The sequence below is a fragment of the Quercus suber genome, unplaced genomic scaffold, assembly GCF_002906115.3.
Source record: "Quercus suber isolate HL8 unplaced genomic scaffold, Cork oak 2.0 scaffold_143, whole genome shotgun sequence".
Lineage (NCBI taxonomy): Eukaryota > Viridiplantae > Streptophyta > Magnoliopsida > Fagales > Fagaceae > Quercus > Quercus suber.
The window spans coordinates 177974-200668 of NW_027069604.1; the positions used below are offsets into that span (position 1 = coordinate 177974).

At 33.7% G+C, this 22695-nt stretch overlaps 1 protein-coding gene across 1 annotated transcript in view; it reads right to left on the reverse strand.

Moving 5' to 3' along the window:
- Nucleotides 1-2758: 2758 nt before the first annotated feature.
- Nucleotides 2759-22695, reverse strand: part of LOC112026430 (cleavage and polyadenylation specificity factor subunit 1) — a 29922-nt gene continuing 9985 nt past the window's right edge. Inside the window, exons 9-25 of the mRNA XM_024059116.2 lie at nt 22473-22592; nt 22024-22158; nt 21069-21197; nt 20429-20506; nt 19376-19516; nt 18496-18590; nt 16642-16850; nt 13250-14034; nt 12095-12175; nt 11933-11998; nt 11752-11829; nt 10716-10946; nt 10403-10534; nt 10072-10248; nt 6839-7024; nt 4691-5076; nt 2759-3399 (exon numbers count right to left, since the gene is read on the reverse strand). Coding sequence (XP_023914884.2) covers nt 3285-3399; nt 4691-5076; nt 6839-7024; nt 10072-10248; nt 10403-10534; nt 10716-10946; nt 11752-11829; nt 11933-11998; nt 12095-12175; nt 13250-14034; nt 16642-16850; nt 18496-18590; nt 19376-19516; nt 20429-20506; nt 21069-21197; nt 22024-22158; nt 22473-22592 — 3144 coding nt within the window. The 3' untranslated portion in view covers nt 2759-3284. The remainder of the gene's footprint in view (nt 3400-4690; nt 5077-6838; nt 7025-10071; nt 10249-10402; nt 10535-10715; nt 10947-11751; nt 11830-11932; nt 11999-12094; nt 12176-13249; nt 14035-16641; nt 16851-18495; nt 18591-19375; nt 19517-20428; nt 20507-21068; nt 21198-22023; nt 22159-22472; nt 22593-22695) is intronic.

Sequence of the window (22695 nt, forward strand, 5' to 3'; positions counted from 1 at the left end):
AATAATATCAACAAGAAAAAAGGGTGACATGAAAAAAACCTAATTAAACTATGACTCTCTCATTTGGTGGGACAAAGCCTACCACCTTGCAGAAATGGAATCTGGCCGAGTGAGTGAGTGAGTCAAAATTTTCAGAACTAGGATGTGGGCAATTATCTAACCGAGTTGACTCGGACCACCACCACCACCACCACCACCTAGCCCACCATGGCTTTGGACCCATATGAAATGCAAGGCATTTGAAGAAATGAAAGGCTCTCGTTTCATGTCAAAGCGCACACACTGATTTTGCCTCTCATCATCTATTCCTATTCTTGATGGTGACCCCAAGTGTGCATTACTAAGATCCCACTATAAGTGCTTTTGGAAATTCAAAGAGTCCCTGGTTTGTACAATGTCTAAAGTGTGTTTTTGTATCATAAAATACAATTAATTGAGCACCAAAAACAAGAAAGATAAGTATAAACAATACACACAAATGAAGTGATATATGCACATATTGCGCATGAAGGGGGACACTTCATGGCCTCTCGTTAATTAAATCAAAAGGGTCCTGTTCCACTTTTGTTAGACATTCCTTAAAGAAAATGGTCCCTAAAATGAACACTTTAGAAACATCCCTAATGAAATGATGCCCTCTATATCCACTTTGCCCTATTAATGAACTGTGTGCACGTGTATCATCATCATCCTATGTACCGTGGTAGACCAAATTATTCTATTACTCGCACGTGCATGAGTCCCGCAAAATATATATATATATATATATTGTATTTTAAGGGCTATTGAGCAGGGAAAATTTAAATCTATATTGTAAGTCAGATATGCACATGTATTATTATGGGTGACCTTGATTTGCTTGAAATTTGAGTTATGGTGGTAGTGATCACAATTCACAAGCTTTGAGGAATTAGATACTTCTTTTTTTTTTCTTCAAGAACTTATTACAGAAGGTACTTATTTCTTTAAATGGAAAAGTTAAACAATGGATGACATGCAGTTTGCTTTATGCAATTTTTTCATTTTCAAATTGAGGCCCACACATAAAAATATTGCATTGGATTCATGTTGTTCTTGACATATTTCATTCCTAGCAACAAAGGAAGAAAACATAAAGTGCATAATAACTCATAATTACCTTAATTTTTTTCTTAATCTTGTTCGGAAGGTGAGATAGCAGACATAATCACATAATTTATAGCCTTATAGGTCATTCAGTACATAACATAGGCTTATTAATTATTATTACTATTGATTGATTCATATAAGACAAAATACTTAAAGAAGTAAGAACCCTAAGTTCCATTTCTGTCCATAAAATTTCCTGAATTTTTTATCATATTAAGCAAGAAATCATTTACTTTGAAATGCAATAGAATTCAAATTGCAGACGTCAGGTTCATGATGATAAAGACTTAGGCATTAAACCAAATGGTAGTTGTTGAAGAATCAATACGGATATTTCAGATAAACCCTGCAATTTTTTACCAGCAAACCAATCGATTCCTTTTCTATTTCAAAATAAAAGGAATTTGTCAACCTCAAACAATTTGCCACGGCTTCATCGAATGACGATTGAAGCAATACATGGTACTCAAATCACTCCACAAGGACATTCCACCATCATTTTAGATTCCATATACGAGGGCCACATTTTGATAATTATATTATCTGAACCATGCAGGTCGGTCTCCACTATTCTAGAGGGGCTAACTTTAAATAGCAAATTCAAGTTTCTATCACAATAATAATGCCCATCTGCCTTTCAAAAAAAAAAAAATAATGATGCCCATCTGAGTTATGCCATGTGTAGCCTTTGAAAACTACGTAACACTTGATAATAGACTCTTCAATTACACACTCAATTTCATAACTTGCAGACTAATGCAATTGTGAGTGGTCAACGTAAAGTGATGGATCATACTCAATTTTACAACTTATTGACTTATATAATTGTGAGTGGTCAACATAAAGTGGTGAGTCACACAAGACAGAAAATATCGATCACTCACAATTGCACAAGTTAGTCAATTATGAAATGAGATAATGATTAGTTGCCCACAGCCATAGGCTAACTCGGGGCTTATTATTTCATACTATTTTAGAAGTAGCAAGACTGTTGGTGAAAGTAGTTGCACTCTCGAACATTTTCAAATGTAAAAGAGGAAAATCTCGGTCATAACTTCCCCCTGAATCATGCCTTGACTTGAAACCTTTATTTTATATATTTTTAGTCATTTCACAGAAAATCAAAACCGACTATATTTCTTTGTGGGAGTTGTAGTCATTATTAGTTCAATTTGTTGGTGTGGCTTCTATGACTTTGAACACACCCTTTCTATATATCCTTCAAAGTGTCTTACGTATTGGTTGACTCTGAACCATCAAACAACGGATTAGACTTCCCGCAACGATGCATGTCTGAAAAAATTCCAAAAATGATATTTTGGCGCTCCTATTCTGAAAATAACATCTTTCGGTTACGAGAATTTTTGCAGGCACTAGAAATGCATTAGATTCTTATAGAAGATGTTCATGAAATTTCCAAAAGTGGACATCACAGTGTTTAATTGAGGCCTGCTTGTGTGAACAATTCCTTGCTGCCATTAACTTGCTACAATTGCCGACAGAACTGCAAATTGCAGCAGCTGGGAGTCACTCAGGTTAATGATTCATATACCACAGACCCAAGTCAAGGAAATGAGAGCTGTGTACAAATAATTTGATCTCAAATCTAATATTTTCTTAGCACATAACATAAACAGCATTGTTAATTGACAGTTCTCATTAATGGAAACAATGTCCAATCATTGGTTGTGACAAGAGTTGAATGGTATATACCACATTAATGTACAATGAAGCAACTGTCTTTTGCTTCCTTCACCCTTCTACAATGTACAACATTGGCATTTGACAGTTTTAATGTTACACAATTAAGCAACTTTTATTTCTTCCTTTTCCCTCCTGATCTCCTCACTTCAATGTTAAACATTTTTAAGCGACGATTCTCATTATGTGAAACTAGTGCCCAGTCTATGCTTGGAGCATCAATTCAACAGCATATCATATTTGATGCAAAACAATGAAGCAACAACCTTTTTTGCTGCCTGGCACCCTCCTTTTTCTCCATAGTTAACTACAGATGAGGCTGATTCAACTGAGCCATTAAAAATGGCCACGCAATTGCTGTAATGAACATGGCCGAATATTACAAAGCGTTTAATTCAGGCTGCCCAAGCATTCAAGGGAATCCTTACTCCCATAACCCCTCAGATTGGCTGAAATCACAAGAAGCTCGTTCCCAAAGAGAGGTCAGTCAAATTTGAGAGAATTTGTGAACGAGTTGTTCCAATCTGATTGGCGATTTCAAGCTGTTCCTCCAATGGAAGCATCTCATAACTGGAAATGGGAAAACACAAAAAGAAATAGTTGAGCACTCAACATCACTCAGTATTATATCTACTCAATAGTGTACTCTTACTTTAACCTTGACAAAAGAAGATAGTTGGCTAACACCCATTCTTGGACACAAGACAGATAAATAGTTAAGATAATAGAAAGGGATTAAATAGGATCTACAGAGAACACACATGGACTTGGGCTGTAATCGTGCCTATCTGAGTGCCAAAAGTTCAAGATGACTCATTTAATTTTATTTCGAACATAAGCCAAGCTCTAACTATTCAACTAGATTACATGTTCAAGCCTTGTTCATTTTATTGTCGAACAAGCTCAAGCTTGTTCACGAACTACTAGGTTAACTTATTCTTTTCTCATATATAGTAAACACCACGACTAAATTTTTAACCCCTACTCAAATATAGGCTAATAATTAATAACTAAATTATTCAAGTTAATTAGATAGAATGATCTTGTCTATGAACTTGTAAAAATTAGATCACCAACTTTGTAATGTTAAAAATTATTGCATTGTTTGCAAGCACTTTATTTGATTGGTCTCATGCTTGATTGTCTTGTGCTTGAGGATTCATGTCTAGTGATTCCATTCCGATGTTTATAGATTCTATTTCCTCTTATACATAATTTCTTTCTTTTTGCATGAAATAGTCCTTTTTTAATAAAATTATTTTTATTTATATAAAAAAAATATATTAAAAATTATATAGAATTTTTTATTACAACATGATCTATTTATATTATCAATAAATTATAAATAACAATTTGATATCCTATGAATTTGTTTACAAACCTACACAATCTAATATTAAGTGTATATAAGTATATTTTTACACATGAACACATACAAACATGTAAAATTACATATACTTAAATCTAGTTTCAAACTCGTGAGTTTGTTCATGAACACATTATTATGTTAGATCTTGTCTCATTTAATAGTTAATCCTAAATCTGGACTCAAGCTTGGTTCGTTTGCTAAATAAATGACTATAAACAAGTTTTTTTCTCAAACCAAGTTTGAGTTGTTTATTAACAGCTTGGTTCATTTACAATCCTGATATATATAGAGATACAAAGAAAGTCCTAAGGTCATGATAACATCTTGTTATTTCACAAGATTTCTTCTGATATTTCTGAAATTGAAAAAAAGATTATTAGATTTTCTGGGCCTCTCCCAAGATTGAAGATATAGACAAGATCCTCATATTTCACTAGAGAGTAGATCTAGCCTTAAGCCATAAAAAATATTTGAAGGAAAAAAAAAACTTACTGGCATAGCAGCTCACAGTCAACTATGCTATCAGGGCCAGGCCGATGAGCCTTTCCATTTGAGCGAAACTGGCGGAAAGATTTTGGATTTAGGCCAGCGACATGGGCAACAGCGTCAACAAGTTTTCTTTGTAATGACTGTAGCCTACGAAATGTGAGTTCATCAAGAGGTGCAATACAACCAATACTGCCATCCAGGGTACCAAATAATAAAGCAAAGCGATTGGTTTTATCTGAGCCTGGAGCTGAACCAGTTCGATCAGATGAAGCAGAAAGCATCTGCAACCGCAAGAACTTAGTCACATGAGCACCAACATGGAACTCAGCCCTTGAAAGAAGCTTCTGTCCCTTCCAACTCTCTGACATCTTTGGTGCATAATAAAATATCTGTTTGGCACAGAAAAAATTCAAACTTAAAGAGTCAATATTTCACTAACTGCATTATTGAAGTCAACCTTTTCATTTACGAGTATCCATTTCATTTACGAGTATCCAAAAAATAAATAAAAAAGGGGGGGGGAGGTGGACCTTAGAAAGGCAAATAGAAGTCATAAATAGAAGTAATTTTACACAAAGACTCAGACAAACTATACTAAGATCTGAGAAAACAAATCAATGTTATTCATGAATCTGATAAGCAGGAAATTCTTATTTCCATTCTGCTTCTCTCTCTTGTTATACGTGTGTGCCCCTGAGTTTATGAGGTGCAAATGCAGCCATTCCATTTCATGCACGTTACCAAATAATGGAATTCCAACTGCAGGCTGAGTGATGTAAATAAATTAGAGAAATTTATCAAGATGAAAGGGAAACAATTAAGGGGCCGATTTGCGGGAGTTCTGATTTCAGATTTGACTCTTATTCTATTTCAGTATGTTAGGTGTGCTTAGGAAATTTCTATGTAGGACAACTGAAGTCGGGTTCTATTTTCTTCTGGCTATGTGTTTGATCAGGATTTTATTTTAAGTTGTTAGGAACTTGAAGCCCAAATTCTTTTGGGTTTAGTCATCTAGGTCAATATGTAAATGCTGCAACAGAGGCAGCCAGTCTTGAAGCCCAAATTCTTTAGGGTTTAGTCTTCTCTTTTACTTCATCATCAGGGTTCCAGTTTGGAACCCCATTGCATGTTTAAGAGTCAAGCTTAATGCCTTATTACCATTGTTTTACTGTTAGCTTTCCCCTTTTCTGGATTTTTTTATTGGTAAGTTGCATATGCACTTAGTAGGTCTTGAAACCGCAATTTCAACATTCACATGTAACTACAGGGGCCCAGGGACAGGAGATGCCATTGGCATTCGTTCTTGGGACGCTTATGCACCAAATCAAATTTCAATTTCGCTTTGAAGTTTAGGGGGAAAGACTATAGACTAAAAAACATTTAAAAACCTTTTACCCACAAAAATTTCACGCCAAAAACTCTATAATGGAAGCAGAAATTGTGAACAATGACTTTGAAAGGTCCAGGTGCCAAAATCAAATGTAATTGTCAAAGAGAAAACACAATATCTCAGAAAACATATTCCACAGAAAATTTATTGTTGCAAAAGAATTGACAATGATATTGAAAGTGCAAGGACAAAAAATTTTCAGGGTCTTGGGTTTTGGGATGCAAGAATAATTCAGGAAGAAGAGATGACAAATATGGATTAGTAAGAAAGAGATACAGGAAGCCAAAGTGACGCAGATCCTATAAAGTACAGGCATAAAAATCAACCGAAGAGAACTGAAAGAACAACGTACTTTGTCAAATAATTCGAACAATGTATCACTAACTATATGCATGGTGACTCAATGGATTGAGAGGGCAGAATTCACTAGTCAAGAATCAACCATAAAGTACAGGTATAAAAATCAACTTGACGCATTTTCTCCCTGAGCATATAGCCTCAAATTCAACCTTAAGACAATCAAACCATCTGGGCTAAATTTGATCACCTAGACTCCATGCTAACTCCCAAACTTCATCTTACCCAATATTGTTTTAATACATGAAAGAAAGAAAAAAATCTCATGACATGTAGTCAGTCCATTTCAAAGAAATATTTCATTGAATTAAAATAAAGTTGTATTATGTCAATAACAAATTTTTAATATTGTCACCATAGATCTGGCGAAGTATCAACAGTATTGCACAAACAACGGTGCTAACCTGAATGTTCTTCTGATCATCTGAAACTGTGAGGCTCAGGGTACTTCCATCAATTAAAAACTCGGTTGCAAAACAATCAAGGGAGCCAAAATCCTTAGCTAATAAGCTAAGTTGAGCGCCTTGTTCCTTCCAGCTAAGAAAGTATATGCTTTTGTGAATGTCACCAAGGAGGATAAAATTCTTGACCTGCAACAAGATTAAAGCATTGAGAAAAAGAAAAGAATGCATTACCAAGAAGCTTACATATGCTCAGAAAAGTGTAGGGAGAGGGGACCATATGCATTAACACTATCCTGGCTTTTGGAGGGAGAAGAGCTATAGGTCCTTTGATCTTTGAAGGAGTGGAGCTGCAATCACCTAAGTTAACTTTATAATTTTTTTTTTAAACCAACCTAAGTTGACTCTTGATTTCAGTCTTCCCTTCCTTCTCGAATATTAGCTCCATTCTTCTCTCGTTTTTTTTTTTTTTTTTTGGTAGGTGTAGTAGAAGATTCTCTTAACCCTGATCTGATGCACTTTCACCTCGTTAATATCTCTTGATTTTCTTGTATAGTTCCTATGCATTGTGATCATGCCGGAATTTTCATTCTCCATGAGTCTTTTATGTTTCAGGACATGTATATATGTTTATCTGGTTCTTTTTTTTTTTTCTTTATTTCCTTTGGCATCTTCTGTCACACCATGAAACTATGGGAGAGAGTGATTGAATTACGACAGTAAACAGTAATATCCAATAATCAAATTGGTTTTAGGCCAAGGAGGTCTAATGGAGAAATATAGAAGAGCCCATAAGATCTCCATATAGTTTTTATTGACATAAATAAAACATATGATCGAGTACCTAGAGGGGTTATATGGTAGGCTAAGAAAAGGTAAGAATTCCTCTAAAATATATTAAGGTGATTAAGCATATGTACAATGAAGTTGTAACTAGAGTAAGAACAAGTGCAAGCGCTACAAGTGATTTTTCTATCACAATAGTTTAGCATCAAGGAACAGGTTAAATCTCACATCTCTTTCCACCGTTTATCGATGAACTTACTAGACCCAATTCATGATGAAGTCCCTTTGATGGTGGAACCATAATGTGGTTAGAGAAGCAATATCCTCTTTTGGAAGCCTAAGGTTAAGGCAAAGCCCAAGAATAAGTGTACATGGTAATTAATTTTTGATATTCTCTTTTATGTTTTATTGGGTTATTCTAGAGTCAATGGCATTTTGGTAATTCTGTAATTTTGGGTATGGATCATAGTTGCAGGCCTTGGGTTTTCTTCCATCAATAAGTCCTATTTAGTTGATGTGTCTTTATGTGTGGGCTTTGGTTCAATTCATTTAGGGTTTTGATTTACTAGTAAAAGTAAATGTCCTGATTCAACAAATTAGGAGGAGGGAGTCGAACCTTGGTTCTCCTTGTAAAAGAGACCAAACAATGCCAATGAACTACAAGACTCTTGGCAGTTCAACTAGGAGAAGCTAAGATTTAGAATCTATACAAGGGTCTTGTTGTACTCAAACAAGGAGGAGTTGATCAATAAAATATAAAGTTCTGAGTATTAAGATACGCTGACCTTATCAAAAAAAAAAAGATACGCTGACCTTATTATTCTTTTTCCTACCTTTCTCTTCTCTATGTTCTTCTCTTTCTTGGATATTGCTCACAGTACTGTACACAGATTGTAATGAATTCGATTTACATTTCTTCTTACCTTTTTTAAATCCTAAATCAAATATTTTCTCTGACCTTTCAAAAACCTAAAACTCACATAATTTCTCTATTAAACAGCCATTAAAAACTCATCAAACCTTGACCAATTTTAACTCACCCTTTAATTTATAACTCTAAACCTCAGATCCACAAATCCTCCTAAACCTTAACCAAACACGCACACATAGAAAAATTCCCTAATTTGTCCTACATCGCCCTTGGTGTATGCTTTTTGCATACAATATAGTTTTAGTGAATGAAACTAGACACCTAATCAAAGCCAAGTTGGAAATTTGGAGGAATGCTTTAGAATCTAAAGGCTTTTAGTAAAGAAGAAATAAAGATGAAATTGTAAAACTTGACAGTTTAGATATACCAGACAGTGTTTTCAATATTCTAGATCAATAAAAGGATGGAGAGATCGAACAAGATGTGAATCATTTAACAAGATGGATGATAAGGAGAAGAACATCAAGAGTAGTGGCTATTGTAAAATACTTATTAAGTCAAAGGGAAAGCTTTACAAGATTGCTGTAAGACCAATCATTTTTATCTTTTCTTGATTTCTTAGATTCTTGTAATTTTTGTTCTTGATTGTCCCTTGTACACTTCCTGTGTACTAGGGTGTTCCTACTTTTAATGACATCAATAAACTTATTACTTATCAAAAAAGATTGTTGTAAGACCAACCATGCTATATGGTACTTAATATTCAGCTATATGGTACTTAAAAAGCAACATATTTATAAAATAAGAATAGCTGAAATGTAAGATGGATAAGTGGAAATACAATAAAATAAAAGATTAAAAAATCAAGAAATTTTTTTAAACTATGGCAGAAGTGAAACTCATGTTTTTACGTACTTTATATGTTGGATGACTTCCTTAAGTGGTCATTCGGCCTCTAGTTTATAGGCCTCTAGTTTATAGGACTTCATGGATAGCTGTACTTTTCTTGTTCTTTGATGCACCTATAATATATATATCCCATATACTGTATGGAGTTTTTTTGGCACGAATAAAATTTACTTATTAAAAAAAAAAAAACAAACAAACAAACAAAGAAATTTGTTTAAAGATAAGGGTCACTCATTATGGACAAACGAGGGACAATCACTTGACATGATTTGTTCATGTGCAAAGTAGAAAAATTAATACACTAGTGAAGAAGGGTTATTTGATTCAGGTAAAGGGAACAAAAAAAGGGTAAAGGAATACCTAAAATAACACTGGTAGAAGTAGTAAAAAAGGACAAGTTAATTAAAGAGATGACAAGTTAATTATAGAATGGATAAGGGCCAATCTCAAAAGGTTTAAAGATTTTGTTGCATCTTCTGATTTGTATTCTTTATTTTATGTCTTTTTTTTTTCACCTAAAAGGCAATTCTAGAGAACATCTAGGCATTGCAAAACCTTACCATTTGCATACCATACCACTCAGAAACAGAAGAGTCAAGAACTGATATCTAGGTTTTTCATGTAAAAGAATAAGTAAAAGAGATATAGACATTAAAGAAATAACACATACAATATTTAAGCTGACGACATATAATGGAGGAGCATCAAAAAAAGCAACGCCATTCAACTCTGTACCAGTCCACTTGTGTAAAATAATTTTAGGACCAGAAGCTATCAACAGATGGCCTTGAAGAGAGGCTAAAGCAGATATAGCACCCTTCAATTCCTTTGAGTAAACCTCTGAAACCTGAAAAGTAAAGCTTTAATTATTAAACCAGATATAACAGCAATAATACAATAAGGGTTAAAAGTAATGAAATTTTTTTTAAAGGCGAGATTTTATGGATTAAAAATGCAACAAATAAACTAGAATTGAATCCAACAAATACAGGTCTATATACCAAGTTTTGAGGATTATCAGTATTTTTCCCAACAGAAAATAAAAGCACCCGTCCTCTTGCAGCAACATCTTCCCCTTGCACATAACCAGTCCCAATGGCCAAAAGTGTTTCATTCTCTTTAGTGGTTGTATTCTGGAAATAAGAAGGTGGATAAGTAAAATATTATTTTCTAGACCAAATGAAGAGACAAGGTTATACAGACACCTATCTATTTTCTGAAATTTCATATAATATCTCATCCACCTCTCTCCCAAAACAAAAAAGGCAAAAGAATATAGGGAAAAAGAATCAGTTGGATGACTAAGCAACTAACCAACAGGGTAACCACTCGCACGGTTAGAGCATTTTCAGAACTCTGCATTGGAATTGTAGCTTTAGTTTGCCAAGGGCCACCAGACTTTTCTGGTTCCAAAATGCGGACCTCAAATTCATCTAAAGTGTAAGTTTGGTGCAGTTCATCAGAACCCAAATTAAGATTTTCGACCTGATGGCCAACTTCTTGATCAACCAGAGTTGAAAGAACTTGATTCAATGACTTATGAACCTGATCAGATTAAATACATTTGAAATTACTGATTAAAATAAGCTCCACAAAAACAAATTAATTTGATTATTATTAAGCAAAATAAGCAGAAAAATAAAATAAAATAAAATAATGCAATTACATTGAGCATCCTGACACTGAACATAAGAATTTAGTTAGAAATATTTTTAACTGGAAGAGAGATCATAGCAGAGATTTTAGCTTGTCTTTTCAGTATATGAACAATTTGTTTGTCTTTTCAGTATGTAAGAAAAGATTGCATTGAATTGGAATTTAAAATACTCAAAAGGCATCAGAATTTGATGGACAAAAAATGTGAACTGATAAAGAAAACTTATGTAAAAGAAAGAAGAAAAAGGAAAGGAAATGCAATTGTGAGCATATTGTTAGATGCAACATATTCTATATGCCGGACATGATGCCCCTCTTTTCTTTTCTTGACTTTTTACACGAAGTAAAATGCCATATTATTGCCAACAATGACTAAAAAAGAAACCCACAAACCATCACTTTCAGCAACTCAAGGTCTAAATGAAGTGAACAAAATTTCACTTTATAATGACAGCCAGATTTTAGTTGGTAGTACCATTAGGAAGAAGAGCAAAAAGACATGCAAATTGATAAAGGACTAATTGCAAGCTTAATTTCAGGAGAAAAATTGTCTCCTATCACGTATAGAAAGTAAAGGGCATCATTGACAAGTGAGATAACTTACATGCATTAATGCATACTCAAGCTTGTAAATATTCAAACATAAGAATATATATATATATATATATTTATGAAAAGATAAAATTATACTCACAGGAACTGAAACTATAAGAGGGTATAAATTCTTCTCAGCGAGGTAAGTGACCTGATGTGGAGTGCCTTTTAGTGGAATCTAACCAAAAGATGAAAATTATGTCAATTGCAAGTGTTAAATATACATAAATTTGACTTTATATGAACGAAAGTTGATAAAAGGGAAGAAAATATAGACGCACTTTTTGTACCGGCCAATAGTTGTCATAGCTAGAGACTGATGGCAGTTGGCAAATTTTCAAAATACCCTAGAAAGAATAAACATAAAAATACCATATTAGAATGTCTAAAGCTAATTTAGGAAAAAAAATAATCCAGAGAAAGGATGTGTAGTATTTTCATACCTGTGATGTAACGTATATGAGCCCATGATTGCAATTCACGTTGTGAAGAACAGTGAAGGCAACTATAGATCCATCACAAAGCTACGAACAAAAATAGAACTTAATAAGAAAAATAAAACAATAACACAAAATTTTCACACCAAAAGTAGAGACAACTATTTCTTTGTGGTCTGAAATCTGTGCAATGACAGAGGAGACAAATTCATAAGCAAATTTTCAGCAATGTCAAATGATATAGCAACATTTATATAGGCAAAATACAGTATAATGAAAACTCAATAGCTGACAATTTTCTTTTGTTAGTAACAAACGTGGACTATTTTTAAGTTCATTCCTCAAGAAATTAAGATTTCATACATCTCTCTGAAGATCAGTATCATATTAAAGTGGCCAAAGATTCAACCCAAAGTTTGAATGTATGAGTACCAAGTTTTCTTTTGACATCACAATAAAATACATAGACCTGCTCTAAGCAAATCCAATCACCAAGCACCAAATGATATCCAGAAGTTCACTTTTAAGACAAAAAAAAAAACCATTAACAATAACAACAACACATAATCTGAACATTTCTGCATGCTTCTAAACAAGCAAGTCCAAACACTGAAAGAGATAAAAACAGATACAGAAGAAAAAACAGCACTTAGATTGCCTCATAGCCTCATTTATATTCTCAAGGTTAAATCTTTCCTTCTCCACTCTTTGCTCGATTGGAGTTCTGTTTTTAATACTTTTTCATGTTCTAATTTTTTAGATATGCTTGATCATTGTCATTTATGAGCTTGATGTACTGCTATCCATGTACACCTCCGGTGTACCAGGGTATTTTGATTAATGAACTTTCATTATTTATCAAAAAAACATATATATAAATAAGCCTAAGAATAATAATTCTGAAGATAGAATGAAAGACTTATATGTGAAGAAGTAAAATGATGAGAGACTGAGCATAAATTTCATTAAATAATAAATACCAAATGCTATGTGTAACTTTGAAAAAACTATGGTTTAACAACACTCAAGGGATAAATTCACTGAAATTTACCCAAATATCATATTTGTATTATTATCCAATATCTTAACCATGATGCGTGTAATTCTTCAAGTTGGCCACAACTATTACTCTCTCAGTAGGAAGAGAACCAGATATCTCACCTGTGGATGAACTCGAAGCCGTTCTCTGAATACCATAAACCACGCTGGTCTTGATCCAGAAAGAAACAAGCCTTGGTGGCCACCAATATTCTTGAAAATGGTAATTCTTTGGCATGGTGATTCACTTGATGTCTCCTCCCTTGCATAAGTGTCCAAGGGGACACGCACAAATCTCAAATTTCTAAGCCTAGAAGCACTAATGCTGCTTAGACCACCAGAATTTTGCACAGAAACTGAATTATCAATTTTAGAAGTATTCTCTACGCCTTCATATAAGTAAGCATGGTAGCAAAGAATTGTTCCATCAGTCAATATCCCAAAAAGGAAAGGGCGGCTATACTGTCCTGCCCATCTATGCATGGCCAACTCAACAACCTTCATGTTCTGTGAACTTTCTTTCCTGCCTTGGCCAATCACTTCTTCAGAACTTTTGTTTGTCACTTCAACATCTTTGGCTTGCTCTTGCACAAAGGAATCAACAAGGAGGGTCTTTCCAGACATAAACTTATCCGCAGAAAAAACACAATTAAAACCAGGCACATCAAAAATTTCAAGTGCACCACTTTCATAACAAACAGCACAATATATATCACCCTGATCATGAGGTGCACCATCAGCCCCATCAATGGCCTCACTTATGCCTGTAGAAAGCCATGCATCAGTACTTGTTTTCCGGAGCCATGGCTCAGGTCCTTTATCATGATACAGCGTACAGGCAGATACTGATTTCTTTAAGATCTCAAAAGAAGATGGAGTGTATATGGAAATCATGCAAGTAGAAGGGTCTGCAAATGAAAAACGCAACCAGAAAATCAAATAAAATAAAAAAATGTGATCAAAACAAAAGGAATGGGAAAAATACTGCAGATATTTATAAGCTTTGTCCCATAAATGAATGCAGATATAGAAACTTCTAACTTTCCAGGTTTGAACAGCAACCAGGCAGCATTGACACCAGTTCATGGTGTTAATACAACAAAAGTAAACCCCCAACTCAACCAACAAAGGAAAGGGGGAAGGGTAGAACAAAACAAAACAAACAAAAACCCTGAAGTTCAACACGGAATGAGATTATTTCTGATGCATGTCTGACATAAGGACATTTTAGCCTAAAGTCAGATTTCTGCAAGTCAAGTTTCCAACTTAGTAATCCAAAGATTGAATGATGTGACAGACATCAAAGTCAATGGTCAGACTTCACATCAATATTTTTATGAGTAATAAAATATTTTATTGATGAGAAAGAACTACCTTGTGTATTCAAGATTTATATATAAGGTAGCCTAAATAATTACAAAATAGATATTACAATAAAAATGAGAGAAAATCTATGAAATCCAAAATTGAAAAGGTATTGTTTATACCCCAAAAAATGTGGCCATTTAAACAATGATCTAGTGAAAAACATCATCCGCCAGACCACAAAGGTTTCCACGTCCTGAAGTGTACACTGTTTTCTAGTGTGTATTTGAGTTCAAAATGGTCAAAAACCCTACATAAAATGATCAGCAGATTTCTAGTGTAATTAACACAAGGATTAGAATATTGGTATCGCCTTTCCCGTCAACTTAAGATTTTGAGGTTAGCAGTAATTTACCATGATATCAAAGCAAAGCAAGTAGTCATGAGTTAAAGCCTTCTCTCTACTTTGCTTCCCATTTAAAAAGTAAAAAATTCCATGTGTTGGCCCCATCTATTGAGTGAGAGTCTAAGCCCACAATTAAGAGGGAGTGTGAGAATAATGATTAAGTGATTAATTCCAATGTTGCATAGGTACTGACAAGGGTACGGGTACTGGTACAGGGATATAGCATTTCTTGAAAAACTAGGATACGACACGTTGGGGATACGGCAATTAATTAATTAATATTTATTTTAGGTATATTTTATATATTTTTGGACATAATTTATGTTTATTTAGATTTTAAACATAAAATAAAATAAAATAAAATAAAATTTAAAACTATATATGGCTTTTTTTAAGAATAAAAATTATATAAAAGGCTGAAACATCATAAATATAAAAGTATATTAGGCTGATGCTTTGCAATGTTTATATTCAACTTTCAATATCCATTGATGCCATGACAATGGTGCTGTCTTTTAGGAAAAATAAATAAATGTACTCCTAGGGTATTTTAACAGACAGCTGGACTTTTATTACCAGTAGTCTAGTAGTATGGTACTACAACTATCTACTCTTCCAGTTCAAAAAACTTTTAACTTTCCCATTTCAATTTTTAGTCACAATGTCACATCATCACATGGGAAAGCACACAGAATAAGAGATGCAAATAAAACAAAACAAGAAAATGAAGAAAAATAACTAGATAATGGAAAAATTAAACTAGGAAGAAAGGGTAGACGAAAGAAGGAGAAGCAGGAGTGGGGGAGACAACGATGTGGTGGGGACCTAAGTTGACCTGTGGTGAACTGTGGTGATATATGGAAATCTGCGGCAGTACCTGTGAGTCACTTATTTCGACTCAAAATCTCGTTCTTTTCCTCTTCTTTTTTCCTTTTTCTTTTTTCCCTCCTGTGTCTGGGATGTACCCAGCCATGTCACAACCATGTCCTGGCCATACCCGTGATAAATAAAAAATAAAAGTATTTTTCATTTGCTGGGTGTGTATCAGATACGTTTGCACCTGTACCAGATATGTGTTGGACACAAATACTTTGGCAATTTTTCTGTATCCGTGCAACCCAGGTTAATTCACCCTTTCCTATCAGCTTAAGCTTTTGGGATATGTGATTGTTTATCAACATGAAGGAACTATATACATAGAAGCAAATCAACAATGCCATGTTTACTATTCACTCTGTTTAAAGTCAAGTAACTCCTCACTGAAGGCCATATTTTGCTTTAGCAAATATATGATGAAGTCCAATTCCCATGGAAACCAACCACAAATTCTGCCAGAGAAACTACATCATAGCAGAGTTTTTCATAATCATAATTCATTTGAGCCCACTAAGAGATTTTTCAGCTTTCTAACACAATCCTCTAACGCAGACATTATGATGATAGAGAGAAGCCTTTACAGACCAACATAGCACGCTGGGTAACAATGTGTTGTTACAAAAGCTACACAAACTATAACCATGCATATAATAAATTAATCAGGAATTTTAACTGAAATAGTTTCCCCAAAACATTACTTTATTTAATTTGATCTTCAAGAAATCATCAATGAAACACATGAAGAAGAAATTAAATAAAATAAAAAAGATAAGGGCAATATCATCGAACATAAAAGTGCAAATGCCATGACAAAAACTTTTAATAATGAAATATTTTATGCTACAAAGATAGCTACAATCAGAATCATTTAAACATAAAAGTATTCATCAGTACTGTTACTAAGGACTTGAGACACGACAAATCATACCTCCAACAAGGAGCCGGATACTTCCATCAGTCATGCACAGTAATACATACGGGTCAGCAATAGAAACAGACAACACTGTGGAACTCTCAGAACCAGATCCAGAACCAGAACCAGATTCAGAGTTTGGAGCTCCAAAGTTTAGCTCTTGAGTCATAAAAGAACCATCTAAAACTCGAGCACCACGTTCAAAGACCTGGACAACTCGACGCCTGGAAGAGGAAAGTAAATGTGAAGCAGAAATTCAGAGTTCTCCCCATATAAATTCAAACCAAAGATCACGTAATTACCCTTAATGAACCAGGAAACAAACCCACACAGTGTGCATGGCAGTAGACTGCAGACGGAGCAAATAGCAACGCCATTAATTTGATAGTAATTATAAATGAAAAAAAAAAAAATACAATTCTAATAGCACTACAGCACAAGTCAAACCCCTTGACATTGTAGAATAGAACGAAGGCAACTTGCAAGCTTTTGATACAACCTTTTTTTTTTTTACAGTAGCAGTCTAGCGCCTCATACACATGAATACCAACCTACAACCTACACTCACTGTACTACATGGAGTATATGCAAGTCTAGAGAAGGTATCTCATGCATCAAATATATGCATCCTCCATCTCACAATGTATGGGTCCCACATGGCTGTGGACCTCACAAACTATAAAAAGGAGAACACATATATCCTATGCATGAGATAATTATTGGTAAGACTGATGGTAAAGTAACTGTAGCACTATAATAATTAGGTCATTGATTCCCACTTCCTGTTAATCTCTCTTCTTTTTTTCAAACTTTAAATTTAAAACAAAGGGGCCATAATCAGTTACTCTCTCTCTCTCTCTCTCTCTCTCTCTCTCTCTCTATATATATATATTTATATATATATATATATATATATACATACACACACACATATATTATATATATTAAACTTTTCATTTCCAAATAGTTTCTTTTCATTTATATTTGTTGTGCTAAATTTCAGATTTGACAGGTGGCCTATATTAACTTAATTTCCAAAACAGATTAATCGCACACCCAAAAAAAAAAAAAAAAAATTTGACTGTGTCCTGCATAATTCTAGCTATGCCAAATCTTTTTTTTCTCTATAATTTTTTAATAAATTTCATCCAATATCAAAAAAAATTTACATTATACAATTGATCCTGCATATGGCATGGCGTTATTGCTAGTTAATCATTTAACAATAGACAACGATTGGTATAGGCAATCTATCTATCAAGAAATAAAACCATTTTATCACTTTTGAAGCAGGTCATCACATGACAAGATTGGCAACTAACGTCACTGTTTAGAAGATCATTACTGAGAGTTAAATGAAATTCAGCATAACTTGAGATAAAAGAACAGTAAAATAAAATAACTGGTATTAACAATAGAACAATTTAAGAATTAGGGGTAAAAATACAATTCAATATTAAAATAGAGAGCAGAATAGTGCAAAAATTATAGGGCGAAGAGAACCAATTAACTGAATTGCAATGACAGGCATAATCCAGGAGTTAAAAATATGGAACTAGCAAAAATTATGGGGTAAAAATTGAAACAAAACAATTAACTGAATTGCAATTATAGGAATAATCCAGGAGTTAAAAGTATGGAACTATTGACAATTACAACCACGCGGATGAACCAACTACTAAACCCAAAACTCAGAGAAAATTATAAGAAACACATTAATGATAGTATGGAACAACATTTGTGCATGTCTGTTTGTGTGTGGGTGTGCATAAAGAGAATCAAACCACAAACCAGGAAGATATGAATAGGTCAGGCAAGGTGATAAAATTCCAAATGATAGAATTACCTAAAAATATTACATACACTCACCTTCCAAATAAATTCCCTGCAGCAACTGTTCTTCCTTGCACAAAATAATCAACACTTTCAGTTACTTCAGTAAGAAGATCAGCTGTTTCAAGTACCTACTAATAAAACAGGCCAACATCATTATAGAGAAACAAATTGTGACATGGACAGCATCTTATGAAAATTACAAAGTGATTAACACTCCAAACCACACCACCAAACAACACCACCCCCCCCCCCCCCACCCACCCAAAAAAAAAAAAAATGGTACTTGTATGTGTGCACCTTTTTTTTTTCTGGGAAAAATGGTATGCCTCTAGAAGGGTATAGCTAGCTGACCCATATATTTGTATGTGTATGTGTGAATGTGTTGTCAGCTACAGCCTGTTCATCAATTTATTTTCTCTTTTGTTATGATATTAAGATTAACACCCAGATAATTAGAGCTCATTGGCAACAATCCTACAATTTCTATTCTTAATTAGGCTACTCAGTTCGCTCCAATACCTTATATAGCTCCTTTTATTATTAATGGATCCACTACAAATTAGAGCAACATTAAAAATAAAAAACAACACATACTGTGGGAAGGAGTTTGATATTTAAAAACTGCTCATGTAAACTACAAAGACTTCATTTATTGTTAATATGTTAATATGACACTGTTCCACAATAGGGAAAGGGACAAAAATAAATAAATAATAAAGTTCTATGACCATAGGATAACAAAGAACACATGTACAATGCACTCAGATATTGCTCAGACATAAATTATCATAACCACGTTCAGAGACAGAAAAACTACAATAAGAAAAAGGCATAGTTCAACCACATAGACAAAATGTATAATTTTCTTGCAAAAATCTTCAACTTCTGTTTAATACAAAGCAAATGAGATTACCATTGTACGAGCCTCAAGACTAATAATCAGATATGCATGATACTCATTCTCATCAGCAGCCATTTTAGAAAAATCTGCATTATGACCACGAGCATTCTTGTGGTAGACAGTCCAAATTCCTTTGCAACCTGGTAGTTCAACCTGCATAAAGGAATGGGTATGCATCACATATGGAAAAGACCAACAGCTTTCAAGCACACCAAAAATTTACATCTTATCAAAAAATGCATAAGCATGCCATAAACATATAAACAGTAACACATTAAGACAGTTTCAACTTGTTGATTTTGAGGGTTACTAAACCAAACCAGTTAACAATTCCATATGACCAAAAGTAAATTGATTGCTTGTAAAACAAAGTAATAATCTTCAAACATCATTATTTTAAAAAGAAAACAACATTATTGAAGGTTCCATGGTGGGAACCAAACCTGTTAACAATAATGTCAATTGAGTGCTTGTAAAGCAAAGTAATAATCTTCAAACATGATTAATTTAAAAAGACAACAGCGTGACTAACGGTTCCACGGTGGGAATGAATTTTGTTTGGTTTCCTGATGAAAGCATTATAGTCAATCAAAATATGCAACAATTTATCCAGGGAAATTGACAATGTGACATCAACAAAAAGGTCCTTAAAGCACAATAGTCAAGAAATAAGGACACGGCCATATACACAATTATCCTGAAACCCGTTCTAAAATGGATCTGCACATAAATATTACTAATTCTATAAAGTTTACAGTCACAATGACTGCTATAATAATAGGTGAAAGAGTCAAAATAATACAAATAATTTATAGTTTTTATCACATATCAAAAAGACATATAAATATATATATTTTTTTTTTTTTAAAGGCTGTTTAATTCTATCAATAAAGCTGGTTATGTTTGAAGGTGCAATGATTTGCAGTAATCTGATTAACCAAATTGTTTCAGTACTTAATCTTTAAAAAGGGGAATCTAGGATTCATCAATAACAAGCAGCAAGACATAAAATTCCTAAATCTTATATCAAGGAAAATATAATAGAAATTCAGAGAAGGGGCAAACCTCAGTAATCATTTCTGGGCGAATTGACTGTCGAAGAACACACAGAGCACCATTCTTTCCATGACCAGAACAGCACACCTGAAAATTTATCTCTAAGGTAAATATAAACTTCCAGATAGTAAGACCAGAAATGATAAAAAGTTCTTGCTCTTTAGACCATTTATCATTTGAAAAAATCTATGGATAAATAAAAGACTTTTCCTTTTTCAAATAGTAGGTTGAAGACTTTTCTCTCTGTTCCTCTTTTCCTTTTTTTTTTTATATCTATTTGTTGTTAGGTTGAAGCCTTGTCAAGCAATAAAACCAAGAGAACAAATTCCACAAAAGAAGCACAGCTAAACTTCATCTTTTTAGTTTTCTTTTGCTTGCTAAGATTTGGATATAATCCTACCCTACACAATCCAACCAAACCCCAGCTGTTACCACTTAAGTCAAAGTCCAAGTGGATAAAAAGTAGTCGTAAAACATGCTAAAATTCAATGCCCACAAGGCATGATTCTTCTTCTACCACTCCTCTTATTCATTTATATTATCAATTTGTCATGTCTTTTATTTATTTATTATTTATCATTTGTGTAAGGGCCTGTACCACATCAATCATCCAAAGGGCAGAAGGTGTGACCTAACTCACAAAACTGACCAGTTCATAGTTACTTTGTTTGGCAAGTCCAGTTGCATTTGCATCTGCATTCATCCTTAAACCATATGAGAAGTCCTTCAAGGGACCAACATTAATCAATGAATCCCTCACAGCAAACGAGAAGGTTTTCTGCAGGCATTACGGAAAAGAAAATCATTACATAATATTATATGTATATATCCATATATTTAATTATAATTGCAATTGAGTTGTGAAAATGAAGATATTTGCAATCTACAACCAACAATTTGTCAATCCAACTAGACAAATATAAATTAATCACTATTAATCAAATTTCTAACAATTCTGGAATAAAAATAATAAAAAAAAAATCCTAGAAATTGCAGGTAATAGGAGCTTAATTTCTTTAACATATACAGGGAATAGTGATAAAAGTTCAACAATATTTTGATGGTGGTACAACTACGGTTAATTATACAAGTCAAAAGTGCATAAACTTTTTTGTTGGGGGAGTAAGGTGTACACATACACAGGATGGAGTCTGAGTGGTTGGGAAAAGCACCATAGTTTTAGATAATTTTCCTTACCAATGAGCTATAGGTCAGCTGGTACTTCCTACACTCATAATAGCAGTATGGTGGGTGAGGTTGTGGGTTCAAGACCCACTGAGTGCATGTGCAACTTACCAATCAAAAAAAAGTTTTAGATATTCTAATTAGAAAGAATAGGCAAATCCATTGAATTCCATAGGCAGATGGAAACATGAGCAAGTCTTCTCTATGATTGGGAAAATTAGCCACCATTTTTAGATACCAGCATCTGTTCTTATAGATGCTTAAATTGCTATGGAGGTGTCTTATATCTGCTGTTTTAGATCACCCTTTTCCTACCAAGGAACTCCCTCTTTATCTTTACATAAAAACTCTCCAAATGTAATTACTAGGCAGAAAAGAACTGAAAAAAGGCCTTCAGAGTTGACAGAGTGGTAAACAACCTGTGCTGAATCTGCATTATTTGGAGCTGATGCATATAAGGAGAGCTCCTCACCACTAATCATATCTTGCAAAGCATCAGAAGATGACATTCGCAATCGCTTCACTTGAGGGGAATCACCTTCAATATCTCCAACCTGCAAAGATGATGTAAGTTGAAAATTTCTCCTCAATTTGACTTTAACAATTATAGAAAAATAATCACACAAAAAAAAAATTAAGAGAAAGATGAAACTTTATTTGATGATATCAATGAACAACAAAATTTGCTGTTAAGATATAGTGAAATGTATTGTAAATTTGTAATATTTCATTACTCATCAAGTGATATGATAAAGACACATAGATTAAGCTGTACAATCAAATTACAGTGCCAAAGAAATCTTATGGTTATACTTAAAATGTTTTACAACTAAGTAGCCAAGAGAAGTTAACGATTTCCAATACAAACCTCTTCCTTTAGACCAGATGACAGCATCGAGCCACCCAATCCACAAGTAAATTGCACAAGTAAACTATCTCCCAACCGACTTCCCAGAAAAAATAATGAATTCCCAATTGTTGTAATCCCCTATATAAAAATAAACAAATGGTAGTTTCCCAGAACAGCTGTTACTAAGCATTAGAAAAATAAAACCAATGCAAGATAGATCAATGCTAAAAGACATTAGCCC